This window comes from Rhodnius prolixus, unplaced genomic scaffold, assembly GCF_049639745.1.
Source record: "Rhodnius prolixus isolate KJV_2025 unplaced genomic scaffold, Rpr scaffold_1, whole genome shotgun sequence".
In the NCBI taxonomy this organism is placed as follows: domain Eukaryota; kingdom Metazoa; phylum Arthropoda; class Insecta; order Hemiptera; family Reduviidae; genus Rhodnius; species Rhodnius prolixus.
The window spans coordinates 35,649,031-35,665,835 of record NW_027411581.1 but is presented as its reverse complement, the minus strand read 5'-3'; the positions used below and the strand labels follow the sequence as shown (position 1 = coordinate 35,665,835).

At 34.3% G+C, this 16,805-nt stretch overlaps 1 protein-coding gene and 1 long non-coding RNA gene across 5 annotated transcripts in view; one reads left to right on the top strand and one right to left on the bottom strand.

Annotated features, from left to right (window-relative positions):
* The window catches only part of LOC141448121 (uncharacterized), a 36,742-nt gene extending 23,440 nt beyond the window's left edge, over positions 1 to 13,302 (bottom strand). The window contains exons 1-2 of the long non-coding RNA XR_012454853.1: positions 13,171 to 13,302; positions 6,138 to 7,730 (exon numbers count right to left, since the gene is read on the bottom strand). This is a non-coding gene — a long non-coding RNA (uncharacterized lncRNA). The remainder of the gene's footprint in view (positions 1 to 6,137; positions 7,731 to 13,170) is intronic.
* The window catches only part of LOC141448111 (uncharacterized), a 126,135-nt gene that overhangs the window by 75,607 nt on the left and 33,723 nt on the right, over positions 1 to 16,805 (top strand). For all 4 annotated transcript variants that reach the window (XR_012454852.1, XM_074116203.1, XM_074116214.1 and 1 more), the window contains 7 exons: positions 5,753 to 5,844; positions 6,945 to 7,070; positions 7,966 to 8,189; positions 9,054 to 9,239; positions 10,796 to 10,968; positions 13,250 to 13,409; positions 14,043 to 14,201. Coding sequence is in view for 3 of the 4 variants with exons in the window: in XM_074116203.1 (XP_073972304.1) it covers positions 5,753 to 5,844; positions 6,945 to 7,070; positions 7,966 to 8,189; positions 9,054 to 9,239; positions 10,796 to 10,968; positions 13,250 to 13,409; positions 14,043 to 14,201 (1,120 nt within the window). In the remaining variant the exon portion in view is untranslated. The remainder of the gene's footprint in view (positions 1 to 5,752; positions 5,845 to 6,944; positions 7,071 to 7,965; positions 8,190 to 9,053; positions 9,240 to 10,795; positions 10,969 to 13,249; positions 13,410 to 14,042; positions 14,202 to 16,805) is intronic.

Below are 16,805 nucleotides of genomic sequence, written 5' to 3'. Positions count from 1 at the left end.
TAAAGGACGAGACCTCATTTAAAACTGATAGACCCTTTTCGAGTACAAACTCCTCCAATCGTGCACCAGAAGCATCCGAACGTTGACTAAACCAAAAGGGGGAACTCGCATTTGCGTCCATCCCAATAATCGCTTGGCTCCAAAAACTGATCTGATCTATCGGGCAGCTGTATCTACAATAAAGGCTCACCACGTAAAGGTTGCCGAATCCACCATGTAACTCCGCAGCCACCAAGTACTGTTCCGACAACTGAAGCAGGACCATGACACCAATCTCGGTATTACACACAATAATCGAAGACCAGGGCTGAGCATTTTCAATTGCCTTTGCCCGGAAAGGGGGCTAAACCTGCCGCCTTCCCGAACGCGCAATCGGGTTCCAGAATCAAATAAACATCCACGTTGGAACAAGACATCCCCATATGCAACTCACTCGCCACCACCGCAGAACGCCGACCATTTATCTGCACAATCCTCAATTTATTTTCACGCGCCATAATTAATTCTACTCATCTGACGCTGAACCGCCATTTGGTACGCCGGACAAGTCTTGCAATACTATGCGACGCCACTCTTTCAAAACGCACGAAGGGGGCTTTTCCAAGTTAGTAAAATTCGTTTCCTCGTGCCCCTCCGTCGCACAATATCCGCACACAATAACTGATTGCCTACAGGTTGCAGATTCGTGCCCATACATTTGGTATCGAAAATCGAAAGCCTCTTCGCACGCCTATGAATTCCTGAATTCTACACGAACGCCATTCTATAAACAAACGTTCTTTCCTAATTAATAATTCTCTTACCTCCGGTAATACTTCCGCAACCCAATTAACCAAATCCTCTCGCCCAGGACCAACGCGGAATTTCAAATGAAACCCCTCACGAAACCCTTCAACACTCTTCAGTTCTTCATTCTGAATTAAAATAGCATCAACTATCTGCTCCTCAGTTAAACATAGACGATAACTCTAGGGCCAATACGTCCAGAAATATTTACTTTAAAACCCTCTTCCTTTAGTCTCCAAACCTGTCAATCTAGAAGCCTCCTCTTTCGATGCAGCCTCAACGATAGCGCATTCTTGCCACCCAAAGGACTCGCAGAGACAATATCTACTGCCTCCGAGTATGTCTTTCGCTTAATGGTCGTAACCTGCCTGTCGCGCATCAAAGGTTGCAAAGCCTTCCTAGAATCAAAAGTATCCTTAATCCTTAATTTCTGATCCTGAACCATTCCCTCCCTAATTTCCAACATCACCTTCTCCACTTCAACAAGCCACGCTTCCATCCTCCCAACAAAAATGAAAAGAATTTGGTTTGATATAATTAATATAATGTAAAATAAAAGATAAAAATAAAAAAATATGGGAGAAAACACAAATAACTAAAACACATAAAACATAATAATATACTACTTAATATTCATAAGGGTTTGAATAAACACAAATTAACCTAAATATAGTTTATTCACATAAGTCATAAGGCATAATATTCATAAGGCATAACTTCCATAAAGAGTGACCAAACTCAACTCTAGTCCACTAAGGAATGTCTCCAACTACCTGCTACCCTCTAGCTACCCCTAACGGTCAGCCCTTCTCTTACACCCTCAACAGGGTTGCCAAATATCTACCATTCCAAATTTACTACAACTCGGCCAATCCTGACCCGTGATCGCCCTCGATCACAAGAGTACTAAATTACAATTTAATAAAAAATACTAACTATTCATACTAACAAACATAACTGAACATAATAGAAGCTAATACATAAACAAATAAGTAATAATTAATACACAATAAGAAATTAATACACAATGTTACATAAATGATTAATAAAAAAACCTAAAAAACTATTACAATCATAATTAACATAACCAAAGCAAATAATATCGTAACATACCTAATACAAACAAAATTTATAAATAAAATCTACTATAACTTTACACAGGAATTGCTTATACTTTGCCAATTCCAGACTCAGAAATTCCATCAAAAGGAATCTGAGTTACCTGATATATCCCCTAAACAGGTACCTAGCATGGAGCAAAACATTGTCCACCACATTTCTTTTTTTCCTAAGATTGAATTGTATGCAATACAATTACTACAGCTAGCTATATAATGATTAATTTTGTCCTGTAATTTCAGTAACCAATAGGACCTTAAAACCAACTCGGCACCTTTATTAACACCTAAATGGCCAACATAATCATGAAACTTTCTTATAATTTGTTTCTCCATTTTTCCGGGAACTACAAATAAAATTTTCCCCTTTTTCTTTCTAAACACCAACCCCTCACATAATTTAAATCTTTTAAGCACTTTATCCTCTAAATATCCATGAATTTCACCAATTCCCTTATCACTGTTCTGAGATTCCCTAATCACTTTAATATCTACTTTGAAATCAACCACGGGTTCACTAGGTTTCTCGGTAGGTATACATTCACTAATAATCTTTGGGACCGATTTTACATAATTTACAGTAAGCTCAGGGTTTACAATTTCTTCTTCACTGTAATCAATTAACATTACCTCCGAACCATCATTAATTGCTACCTTACGTAATATATCGTCTTCACTTACAAGATCTTCCACGATCAAGGATATTACTGAACCGGGCAAGGCTTCTACTTCTCCACTAGTAGTAGCGCCTTCTCTGAGGATGTCTGCTGTGGATGGAGGTGCAGCGGAATTCTCAACTACCAGCGAAACTAAAGATGGTGTGCTCTGCTTCTGACGTTGGCAATCCCTTTGAAGGTGTCCCATTTTGCCGCACTCAAAACAGCTTCCCTTCTCACGTCTGGGTTTCGGACATTCAGCCACTAAATGCCCCTCTTCATAACAATTAAAACATTTCCTGGATGCTACTTTGGAATCAATTTTATTTAAACGTAAGCAATTTTCCTTAACACTGTCTTCGTTAGAAAATTCCTCAACAAGTGCTTCCTTCAATGCACTATAACTGGTTAACCCGCGTTCACCGTAAACAAAAAGTTTTGCAAGTCCTTTCAATGATATTTTTGCAAACACCAGTTTTTCTAATTCTTGCCACTTCATAACTTGTGCCAATTCTTCAAAATCAGTTAACCACAAGTTAACGGTGTAGTTATCTTCGCCAGTAAATGGCCTCAGACTTTCTTCTATGTCCCTAGAGGAAAACTGACATGGTCGACATTGCTGAACGTATTTTGAACTTGTAGAATTTCCACTTACTTCCTCAAAGTATTCATCTTCTTCTTCGTCTAGTTGTTCTTCATTTGTTGCCTCAAATAATAAGCTAATATCATTTAGGAACTTACACAACTCAGACGCCACATCCTGTCTACAGCTTAACTGAATACCTAATAGGTTTGCGACACTTTTTAATTCCCACAATGAAAATGTGTCTTTTAACTCTTCTACTTTAATACACAAGTCCACATCATTTAACTTGAAACCTTCAAATTCCTTTAACTTTTTTCTACTTAGACGCCCTTCATCTAGTCCAAAAATAACTTCATAAAATCTTTTAGCTTCCTTTACCGGTGCACACAAAATTGCGGATTCAATCCTCTTAATGTTACCCAGTTTCATTTTTTCACGCAAATTGACTATTCTTTAACTGTTCTTTCACAATTATTCACCGCACTTTACCAGTTCTTTACCCCACTTTACTTGTTCTTTACCCCACACCTGAAGTTGTAAAATAAATAAAAAATAAAAATAACAAAATGGGGGAAAACACAAATAACTAAGACACATAAAACATAATAATATACTACTTAATATTCATAAGGGTTTGAATAAACACAAATTAACCTAAATATAGTTTATTCACATAAGTCATAAGGCATAATATTCATAAGGCATAACTTCCATAAAGAGTGACCAAACTCAACTCTAGTCCACTAAGGAATGTCTCCAACTACCTGCTACCCTCTAGCTACCCCTAACGGTCAGCCCTTCTCTTACACCCTCAACAGGGTTGCCAAATATCTACCATTCCAAATTTACTACAATAATTAAACTAAATTCATTTCATTTTAAATATTTTCATACATTTTAAATGATCCTGCAATGGAACTGTCGCGGTTTTTATAGAAACTTAGAAGAACTGAGACTGTTGGTAAATATCTATTAGTCACTTGTAGACAATTTAGGGTTATATCTATAACTCTAATTTTAGGGATACGAATACCCTAAAATTGATGGGTTTTCGAGCTTACCGGAAAGACTTTTTTCTGGGCAACCGAGCCTGTGGAGGCGTCGTCATCTTTGTGAGAAACGACATTTACTGCAAAAACGATGTTAGCATACTCAGTGATATCCAAATGATACAACTGACTGTGTACATTCACACTAAGATTACTATCTGTAACATCTACTTACCACCCGCGATTCTTGTCACTAAAGGCGAATTTACTAGGCATATTCGTGCGCTGCCAGCGCCCTATGTAATCTAGGGTGACTTTAAACGCTCACCGGATCTACCCACGTGAGTCAGCATGGCAGATGCTGGAAGATATCTTAATAACAGGAAACATTGCCTTAATTAATAAGCAGGAATTTACACATTTCAATTGCAGCAATGGAACACTCTCAATTGCTGGAGAGGATGTGTAGTCAAATTTAGTATAGGCTGAGGGAAATTTCAACTTATCAGAAGTACAGTGAGCCTACTAAACCGATTATCAACAAATCATAAAACAAAAAGGAAAATGGCAGAGATTTTTCAAACCGTTATTGCTCCAATCACAATTGAAGGATTATTAATTGAAAAGTTGTAATTTGAAAGTCTTACTTGACTTTGGCGAAAGAAACACCTTCAGCTCCAGACCTCAATAGTTTTTTGGAAGTGGTGTAGCTAGATTAGACTTGGTAGTTGTAAATGGCAAGCTAGGCATGATGGTTGATGGAGACGAATCATCTTTTTAATATTGCGTTTCTTAGATGATTTCCTAAATTCTTGTGTTAGTAAAAGCTAAGATTAACAACACCATCAAATCAAAATTTCATCAGAACATTTAGATTATTTATTCTCATTTAAGCTCAGAAGATCTTTAAAATTTTGTTTTTACCTGTCAAAGAATGTTTCGGTTCTTGTCCTTTACGTAGTCAAGGCTGACGATTTTTTACCCTCTTGATGTTTATTGCTTTATAGAAGATTTTTTAGTTTAAATTCAGATCTTTTTTCTAATTTGTTGCCCGAATCTTCCCAAACAATTAGATGTTTGGATACTCTTGAGCAGAAGCTTGGCTGATGTACTAGATACTTATAATAAGAACAAAATAAAAATGTGCTCGCTTTCAAGTTAATATACTATATACCGTAGCGTTTTCTAGACATTCCTACTAAAATGTTAGAAGTCGGATGAGTGGAATTGGTTATTTAGAACTTTCTCTTACATAATGTAGTTTCAAAATTAACTGAAAATTTTTATGCATTTAACTAATTTTTGTGGATATTGTTGCTGAGCTATTAGGGTTGCTACAATATGACTTGAGTCCATTGTGGGTTAACATCTACATTCGAACCCACTTCATCTATGTCCTGCGCCGATTGCAGCAATACCATCATAGCTAATCTGCACTTACTTCTTTTTTTATTTTATTGAGTAGATCCGAGGATGTACGACAAAAGTGCTATTACATTTTAATCTTCTCCGTAACAGAGGTTAATTAATTTTATAATATAAAATTTATAAATAATATAATTATAATTATTATTTTTAATGTGCATAAGGATTTAATTTTGTTGTACACTTTTTTAGGGTTAGGTCTGATAACGATTTTGGATGGATAAAGCATTTAAGATACTATTGGGACAGAGAAAATGATAGTTTGATTATAAAACAATGTGCAGGTATGTTTACTTCTTAGTAGATCTCAACATATTTTCTGTTGAGACAAATTTAATCTTTGTTCTTTTGGTGGTTATAGTTTATATTTTGCAATATTTATAGTTTATTTTTTGGAATATTTTTCTGAAAAGTCGATTGACTGTAGTAGTAAATGATAATTTTTCTTTTCTTTCGACAACGGAGTTAGCATTAAATTATTATAAAAAATCATATATTTAAATAATTACATCACATAATAACAGTGTCTGAGAAATGATAAAATATGATATCGTGATAACTCGTGAATCAATCTTACCTCTGCAATTTAAAATATGAGTGTTAAGTTGGAGTTCACGTTTCCGGTTTCTTCTGAATTTTTTCACAAAGTGAATGACTCGCTTGTGCCGCAAATCTGCAAAATTTCAGTATTTGTGCTACAAAATTGGAAGAGTTATTGAGTTGACAGTTAGCTCCCCGACTTTTCTTTAATATAGACTCACTATTATGTCCTTTGACTTTTTTAAATTTATTTTTATCAATTTTAATTGCCGCATTTATTCCTGAAATGCAAAATTTTGGCGTTTGTGCTTCAATATTAAGAAAAGTTATTCAGTAAATAATTCAATAAAAATAAGGTTAATTTATTGGACAAGAACTGATTTAGTTTCACATTTGGTACTTAGTAAAATTAAAGAAGCGTCAAGATAGAATAGTATACAGAAATAGCACAAAACGGAAACATAATAAACCTCTACCGAATTTTAATGGAAAAATGTTTAAAATTGAATTCATAGAGTTTCAATTTAAAAAAATTTATATTTTTAAATAAATCACCTTGAGTATTAGATACGTCAGTAGGTGACTTTCTATGCAAATCACAATGGTGAGAAAGCGCATTTTGAGACAGGAACATTATAAGTAAGGGTCAAATTCTCTAAACAAAATGATTATTCAACTCCAGAAAATGAAAGAAATTTAAACTGGTAAGAAATCGGAAACGTATGTGTTTTGACAGACAAGATCAATTAAGAAAACTTAGTATGTAAATCCGACATAAAAATCACTTCATCAGTATTTTAGTCAACAAGAGAAATAATAAGTAAATATCTCTGTTTGTCTTTAGCTGTGTTTCACTATGGTTTCGAATACATGGGACTAAACCGCCAGTTTGTGGCAACGCCAGTGACAAATCGCATCTACCTGGCCATGACGCAGGCCATCAGTAAACATCTAGGCAGCGCTATTGTTGGTAATAACATTTATCAAAAAAAATAAAAAAATTAAAATATTTGCTTAAATTTTACTCCTCGTTTCTGAAATAGCACAATCTTGCTACACAAAACTACACTCAAATCTACACAGTCATTACAACCCTCTGATACACAACATGTCTACCACAACACTTCCTTCAAATCCACAGCGCAGACTAAAGCGGCGGTGGCCACGCGACCATCTCAACACAACGCCGACCTCCTAGGATGGTTGCTGTGTTAGCTTGCCAATCTGGTGAACTAACGGCTTCCATCACTGGATGGTCGTCGTTCACTCCACTCACGCCTCTTGGCGCACATGCATGTGCGCGCACGTATATGTAAGTGCATAATGTGCGTGCCCGTGTATTTGCGCCATTTCCTTACTCTCGTCCCTTTTGCTTGTTATATCTATTATAGTTGCAAAATAAATAAACAAATCAATAAAAAAAAAAAAATTACTCCTAAAATTAATGTATTATTATTTATATATTGATTTATGTATTTTTTAGAAATTAAGTTTACAATTTGATGTTACAGTACTTACAATTTAAAAAAAGCCAACTCAGTGACTTAAGACCGTCGGAAGAGTCACAAATTGATGAAAATTGAAGTAGTTCTCTAAAACATGAATCATATGAGAACAATCTTTTAAGAACCTAAAAACAAATTAGAATCCTTTCTAATACGAAATCATAAAATTATTATAATAAAAATTAGATTAGAAAAAAAGAAAAGAAAAGAAGACCGGACATTAAAAAAAAACAATTTTAAGCTAGCTACTATAATTATTACAAAAAATGAAAATAAAAAAATTTATATGATTAGTTTTTTAAAAAAATAATAATGAATTGATTATTTTTTAATTAATGATTTACATTGATTTTTAATTAGGTTCTCCCGGTGTTGGAAAAACAGAAACAATAAAAAACTTAGCGAGGATCATGGTATGTGTGTGCAATGAAACAATCGAACATTCTGCTATCGCTTCTAAATTAACAGGATGTTGTATGACTGGATCATGGATTTTATTAGATAAAATAAACAGATTGACAAAATATGTTCAAAATTTGATCACGACTGATATTCAACGTATTTTTGGAATACTCAGTGGAAAGGTAAGTTAATTTTTAACTGGCGTGATACCAAAATTTTTTTAAATAATCACCTATTATTATTACATTAGACAATACGGCACCTCGTGGCAACCTAATATGATTTAGAATTTTAGGTTATCGCGCTGTCTTTAGTATATGTGAGACAATAGTAGACTAGGACAGCTGTGAAGATGTGCAATGTGCACATATGTACATAAAGTGAATACCTCATTATTCGCCATGTTACTAAAACAAAATTAAAAATGAAATACATAAATGTTTGTTGTTGATAACCGTTGGCTGCAGCGTAACACTTGGCAATGTTCTGAACGTGCCTCACATTAGAATGCCTTCCTCCGGAGACCTTTTTTGCACATCGTCAGTACCGCCGTTCACCAAAATTTAAGCGTTTGTATTGCAAATTAAAAAGTTATTTAGGAAACAATTCGGATCCCCGATTTGACGCGAAGTCAGAGTGTCCAATTTTTGTTGCTTGATTTTTTTAAATTTTCAATTTTTTTAATCGTTTGTGTCGTATTTGTGCTAATGAATTTTTGTGCACCATCTAAGTATTTTTTTCCATTTTGTAATCATGCTTGTAGAACATACTTTTTTAAAAATTAAAAAAAAATATACTGGAGAGAAACACATTCAATGACTATCCATAACAATCAGTTACCATCGTATAAGCTTAACATATAATCTTCCACAAGGAATATGACTTAAACTATTACGATAAAAAGCATACTGTGATGTTATGTAATGTATTATAAACATTAAAAACAAATAGATCTTTCCAGATCTTAATCTACTAATTCTAAACTACAGTAAACTAATTCTAACTCCAAACTAATTCTAAATACAGTAAAAGTATTTATTTTCCAGATAAGAAAAAAAGACATCGTAGACGTTAAATTTGCATTATTTGTGTCTATAAATATCCCTAGTTATGGTACGTCCGATTTTAACCCCCAATTGGAGAAACATTTGCGAATGATAAGTTATGTTTATCCAGATCTGAATAAAATATGTGAGTCATTGCTGTGTACAGAAGGATTTTGCAATAGTGAGGTAAATATCAATTCTATTTTGAAGTGTAGGACAGTGTCATTTTAATTTATATAGAACTTATTAACATTAAGCTAAAATTTCACTATCTGAGAAGTTTCTTTTTTTATTTTTGAAATTTCGTTAACGTATGTTAAGGTATTTTTTAAAAAACGCGTTTTGAATTTTTCTAATTTTTAATAGGTTTCGCGCTACCTCCTATTACCAATCAATCTAAATTAAATAACGAGTGCTACGATTCACTGAACCAAAAAAATTTATAAATGAAAATGGCCAGAAGCGTTGGTGACATCTAATGAAAATTTAAGGAGTAAAATTACTTAAATGATACCATTTGTTATAAAATGTCTTAAAGTACAATGAATATTTTGTGTTTTTAATATCTTCTGTTAAAAATTCATGAAAACAAGCCCAAAGGAAAATGTTAAATGTTTGAAAGCCCCGATATTACTAAGAGAGATAAGTTCCGAAGTTTGGAGAAAAAATTAGGAACAAATTTTAATAAAATGCAATAGCTTTTCTAGACATTTCTAATAAACTTAAATTACGAACGGAGGAATGAATGAAATGTTGGGTACTTGCAGATTTGTGTATGTCGTTTAAACAACTCTTATAAGTAACTTTTAAAACTGTAAGTTTTTGATAAGGAAATTCGGGTAACACTTAGCATAATGCCAGTTTTCCTTCTCCCGCAAACAGAACGCTTAACTTTTAGAGCAATAGTTTGCTTTACGTCCTTCTTCACAGCAGCGAAAAGATTCCTCTTTAAGTTTAGAGCTTTCGTTTCTATTTTCGCTGGTACTTAGCGTTTTTATACATATATGCACAGATTGCCTTCGAAGCCCTTCAGGTGTGAAACTGGAGTTTCAAATCTGATGAAAGGTCCAAAAAATCTATAAATCTCTCATTTATCAAGATTCTCAAAATCCACTCGATTTTTTTCTCTATCACTCTTATTAGTTATTGCATAAGGCCAAATTCTCTCATGAAACATAATTTTCGGCCTTAAACCTTAAATCGGCAATGATTCCTTCATCGCTAAGAAAACTGCATATTTTTTATGCATCTAATGGTTTTCCATAAGGAAACACTGAGCCAGAGGCCGGTAATGTTCTAAAAAAGGTTCCAGGAGATGTTGAACCACCGTACATCAAAATGAGTGAATAAAAACTGAAAAGCTTTGGGCACCAATGAACTCAGAAGTTAGCATGTCAAACTTTAAAAAATAAACAAGACACAGCACTAATCAGAGCAGTAATTGTATATTTATAAAGGAGTGGTGACAAAATCACCACATTAAAACAAATATCTAAATGTACGGAATAAAGAAATAACTATTTAATCAATAAGTATACATGCAAAAATGTCAAAATTAATAAGAAAATAAAATAGCCTAAAAAAATTGTTTTTAGGGGGATAAAGTGGAAGTACTGGTGAGTTTTTATAGCAGATTTCTACAGTTGTCTGTAAAAGACAAGCCAAAAGGATTTATTAAATAATAAGTGTATCCCAAGAATACGAAAATTGTTGGTAATTTATTTATTTATTTATTATTTCAGAATCATGCCAGAAAGATAATGTGTGTATTCAGACTAGGCCAAGCTGGAATAATTGACAGGCATTATGGTGCTTTCAACGTAAAGGAACTGGTCACATTGATAAAGACTGCCGGTAGCTTTAAAATGCAATGGCCCAACGTTGCCGAAGAAGCAGTTATTGTCTCTGCGATTTCGTAAGTTTATGCTAGCATTGTAGAGATAAATTACAAGATTCAACTGTTTTCTTCCTACATCGGGATGGTAGTGGGAAAGTTAAAGGTGTGTTCTCCCTTTATAAATTTTTTAGACTTTACAAGGTGGGACGGGACCCATGCCGGCACTGCAGCCACCAAGAGGCTTTCTCCCTAGAGATGGCTGTAGTATTCTCTCTTACATCTAAAGTACCACTCTGAAAGTTAAAGTCGTGGAAGTCGCTTGAGAGTAAGTTCTTTCTGTGAATGGAAGTCTCTAATCGATTCTTCAATGTATTGCAAACGACCATCGTGTCCTTGAGTCATATTTTTTGAGTGTTACTTGAGCCTTACAATTGAGCTCCTAAGATCTTTTCTGGTCATTCCTTGAACTTTGTTTTCAGACAATGATCTCTGTTTTTTACATTATTTGTACATCCTCCTACCAAATACAACTTCACCAAGGGTTGGCATTCATTACTTCAACTCTAATTAGTTTTTGAGAAATGTTCTTAAAATCTTATGTAAGTGAATTTCTTTCTGCGTATTGTTTTTAATTCGTTGGTTAAAGTTTGGTTAAAGTAACTATTTTATAGTTTGTGTAGTTTGCACTATACTGATCGTTTATACATTGTATCTTTTTTTTTCTTACTATGCTGTTCATTGGATTTTACCAGTCTTCAATCTTGTACTTTTGTAAGGGGTATGCCCCCAAGACAAAATATTGATTAATTAAATTTTAATCTCATTAGCCTTATCCACATTATTGCTGAAGAGCAGAACGACGTTATAAACTAGATCGATGGTGAATCTTCATACAGCGTAATCGTTACTCTTCATGATTCGTATTCTACTTTTTCTTTAAACTAAAAATACTTCAGGATTTTTATAACTTTTGTCTTCGAATACAATATTTGCAGTGCCGGTAATTTTAACTCAGTCGCCTAATTAGGACGTCATAAATGAAGCTTTTTTTATTGCGACAAATTCGCCTTTATTCGGGTGGTTTTGAGAAAGGTCGTTTGTTTGCGCTATTTATAATATGATTAACTTTATCCGGAGAAGTCCGCACCAAAAGAAAAGATTCATTAGTGGATACAGCTAGGGAAGGACCTAACTATCTTGGAATGACTGGGAGTGTGAATAGGCGGTACAGCCAAAGTTATTGCCTATAGGCTAAAGCCAAATGATTGACAAACCGTATAAATGTACGAAGGTGCGGGTGTCAAGTTATGTTGATTAGATTAGATTGTGACAAAAAGCGGTAACATCTGCTCGAAACCCAGTGCACACTTTCCCTTCAGGTTACCAATAATAGAGCCAAAACTCAATCTAAAACTTCCCAATTGGTCTGTTTGATGGCCTTCAGTTAGCTCAACCTCCTCACGAAGAGAAAAGTTTTATTAGGCAATGGTGTGACAATGAGCGAAAATCTGACGATGAATACTGCTAGATTTATCCGGCTCTATCCCGACAGTAAGTCGCCTGAAGGGCAAGACTCTCATCGCAGTGAAAATCCAAAGGAACACGGTGGACCTGAGCGGCACCGGATATTTCACCGACCGTGCGAGCCTCACTAGCCGTCTCCAAGGAGAGTTGATTAATGGGTAGGGGAATAAACAACAACGGGGTAGAAGGAAGGAGTGGAGGAAGTGGTGGAACAGGAGCGAGGTCTGGAATATATACCCCAACAGTAGCCGGAATGGAATCAGGTGGAGACGCAACCGGGGGCGGCCGATTACCTTGATCCCCAGCCGTATTCTCCCCTTCACCAACTACCGGCCACAAACTTTTTCTTTGAAGTGGATCTGTTTACCACATCCATCAAAAGGTTTAAAGTTCTCCCTTCGGAGTTGCTCCACCATATCGCGCTCCACTCCTACGAGAATTCCATTCCCCCTTCTCCATTCTTCATTTTTACCGGGAATAACAGAGCGAATGCGAAATTTCCTTCGCTCCATACTCCTTTACACTTTGCTACAAATCCTAGCACCGTGTTTGGATTAGCATCCTGTGGAAGCCAGATATAATAGTACTTCTTCATAGGGGATTGATCTCCAGGACCAAATAATATTTTTCCTGCTTTGCCATCAAATTAAAACCGCTTTTATTACAACCTATGACTAGTGCTGGTATAGTATTAAGACTAACTACTTGCTAGCATTATCCTACTATAGTTTTAGATTATTGAATTGCAATACTTACGAGCCCACGAAAGTATTGATTTGTCCTTCTCTGGATGTGATGTAATGTTTTATTTTTATTTTATTTTTATGTATTTCAGATTTACATACTCGCCAAAAGTGACTGAAGATACTTTAATGCCGCTAATAATAAACCATCTATTCCCAGAAATACCACCCGTAGACTTGAAAGATACTATATTAACAAAAAAAATTAAATCGGTTATAAGTGAAAAGCAGTATGTTTATGTTCCTGCTCAGGTAATATTTTCCAAGTTGTATTTATGAATAATACTTACATTCTCTTCTAGTTGAAAGAGTAAGAGGAAAATAAGGTTTGGGTCGAAATCGAACTGCAAGTTCTTATTTGTTTCCTCTTTCGACTCTCAATGTCAGTATGTAATACCTTATTTCTAATGTTGTTTTTTAAACCTTGTTAGCCTTTTTCAGTATACTCATATTTATTTAGTACAACTATAATTTAGGGAGCATAAACATGAACGAAGAATATTTTATCTGTGTAGTGGACGAGAAGTGAAAAAATAAAATGTAAAAATATTATTTTTATTTCCACTTATCCAGTCGTAGATTAATAATCATGAGTTTTAAAATCTACACAGTAAGTTTATAGCTGAGCGTTCTCCACTCTTCTAGTCTGTAATGAGCTTGCAGCCTGCATGTCTTTCAACTTTTTTTTAAATCTAAAAAAATTTGTTTAACCCACCGAAAAAAGTCTCAGCAGCAGCAGCAGAAGAAGTGTTTTTTCATAATTTTATATTATTAAAATTAGTATAACTCCAAATAGTTGAGCATTAAGAATATATTCATTTTTTGTTCATATCATCAAATGTTTCACAAATGTCACAAACGTCAAATAATTTAATTAATTTTTAGGTTAATAAAGTATGCGAGCTCTACAGCTTAATACAAAGACATCATAGTGCCATCGTCGTGGGACCAACTCTCGTTGGTAAATCTTTAATAATAAACCTAATGACGACTATTGATGGAGAACAGGATGCCAGTACTAGACGTGTAATCGTCAACCCGAAGGTGAGGGCCAGTTCTGTTATTATTATTATTTCTTTTTATTATCATTATATTTAACGATTTAGTGCTTGGCAGATTATGTTTTCCACAACTAAAACAATAATTGTATCTGTTTATTTACAGAATTAACTGTAGTTATTGACGTATGTCAAGTTTGAATGTTTGAACGTAGAAAGCATTCGGTGTAACGCACGATATTTAGACGTCTCACTCAAACAAGATGTATACATCTTTTTTTCTTACTTTAACAGCCTTTATCCTGACATAAATTTCATTCACCAATATTAGAACGACGGAACCTTTAATTTCCTGGATATCACGCTTAAAAGAAGAGACAAAACGAAGAATTCTGATTATACAGAAAGCCCTCGTCCACTGATACTGAACAGAATAATCATCCTATTGAACATAAACTAGCCTCTCTCAGATAAATAAAAAACAGACTAAAACCATACCTCTTTCAACCTTACTCGAAATACCAAAAGCGAGACTCAACCATTCGCACAATAGCCATTAATATCGGTTATTTTGTCAACATTATTAATAAATTACCAATTATTAAAAAAAAAAATCCAATATATTCGCCACTTTTACTAAAATCAGAAACAAGAGATAAACTACATATGTAACCTTTTCAATTAATTAATTAATGAGAATCCTTTCCTACGAAATATTCACATCCTTCTGAAGATTTTATTTTTTGTTACATTTAGTTCAGCGCCATTTTTATTAGAATTATTAATAAAAATTTATTAATTGTTATATACATAACTTTTAACAATGCCCAAGTGCCCTTCATGAATTTTTGACAGGATCTCCTTTCTGAGAGATTTAGGTATTACTAACCTAACTCCTTTCAAGAGTAGCTCTTGGCTAACATTAAATGCAAAACGATATCGATAATATAATGACTTTTTATTCCATTTATCTTCTTCTATGCACCTTCTAATGTACTGGCATTCTTTGTCCTCCGCCTGAGCTTCTCTTAGTTGTGCCAGCATGATGTCTGTACAAGGCAGAGCTTTCACTATATTACGCACGAAGGTCTCCTGGTCCAAAATATCCTCCCCTCTCCACCAACTAGGGCTGCAATGGGATGTCTAGAAAGTACATCTGGTTTGAAGAATTGTTTGCCTTATATGTATCTAACTTCATAATCAAAACCTTGCAGTCGCATTCTAAACCTCTGCAATCGGGCTGATCACTCTGAGATGGGCTTCTGACTTAAAAGTTGTACGAGTGGCTTGTGGTCAGTAAGAAGTATGAACCTTTTCCCTAACCTTTTAGTGCATCTTACCTTTAAGATGAAAACCGTTCACAAGCCCATGTTAAACTCAAGGCCTCTTTTTCTACATGGGCATACCTGGTTTCTACCGCAGCTAAAGATCTTGAAGCATACATCACAGGTTTCTATTCTCCATCGTGCTGTTGTTCAATAAATTCTTCTAATCCTAAATTAGATACGTCCGCTGCCACTCTTATGGGAAGATTTCTATCGTAGGCAACCATCTGGCGTAGAAGTCAATCTTTTCTTCAATTCTTCTCATGCCTTTTTCTGCTGCACATCCCATGTCCATAAAGTGTCTTTTTTTAATAATATTCTGAGGGGAGAAGTTAAATTACCCAGGTGCGGAATGAATTTCATTAAGTAATTAATCATTCCCAACATCTGCCTAACTTGTGAGACATTCTCTGGGGCTGGAAGCCTAAGTGCTGCCTTAACTTTATCTTTGTCTGGATAAATCCTGCCATCTTTTATGAAATGTCCCAGAAATCTAACGGAACCGGTACCGAACTTACACTTTGATCTATTTAATGTTACCCCATTCTGCTTGAACCTTTATAAAACTGCCTTCATTCTTTCGTCATGTTCCTTCTTATTATGGCCAACCACAAGTATGTCGTCGGCTTGGTTTACAATACCTTCCAGCCCATCTAGGACTCCTTAACAAAAACTTACAGTTTAAAAAGTTAAGTATAAGGGTTGATTAAACGCCAAAAGGTACACAAATCAGCAAGTACCCAACATTTCATTAATACTTCATTGATATTATTTAAGTAATTTTACCGCATTAATTTTCATTAATATTTTTTAAGAATTTATTAGATGTCACATACCCTTATGCTGGCCATTTTCATCTACAAAATATTTGTTCAAGTAGCACACCATTTAACTTAGATTGACTGTAATATCTATTTATCTATAATAATCAAACTATTGATTACGGGTGAAAAAAAAACGTTATAAAAAATAAAAAAATATGAGGCTAAAAAATTCATAAACGTTTTTTAAAAATTGCTTACACCAACATACATCAATGATTTTATTTATTTATTTTTATTTTTAAATAAAAATCGTCGGTTTAAGTTCATTCTTCGATTAAAGTAATTGTTATTACATGTAGTAGTCAAACGTTTATAATAATAGATAATAATTATCTGGCTTTATCGCAAATAATATAGTTTTCTTCAATTACATTCTCAATCTAGGTATTCATCCCACAATGTTGTGTATATGTAATATAAAATAAATAAGATATGCATATTTTTAGGACAGCTAATTATTCCAGTATTTTACTATAAGTAAAATTAGGGGAACTAAATTAA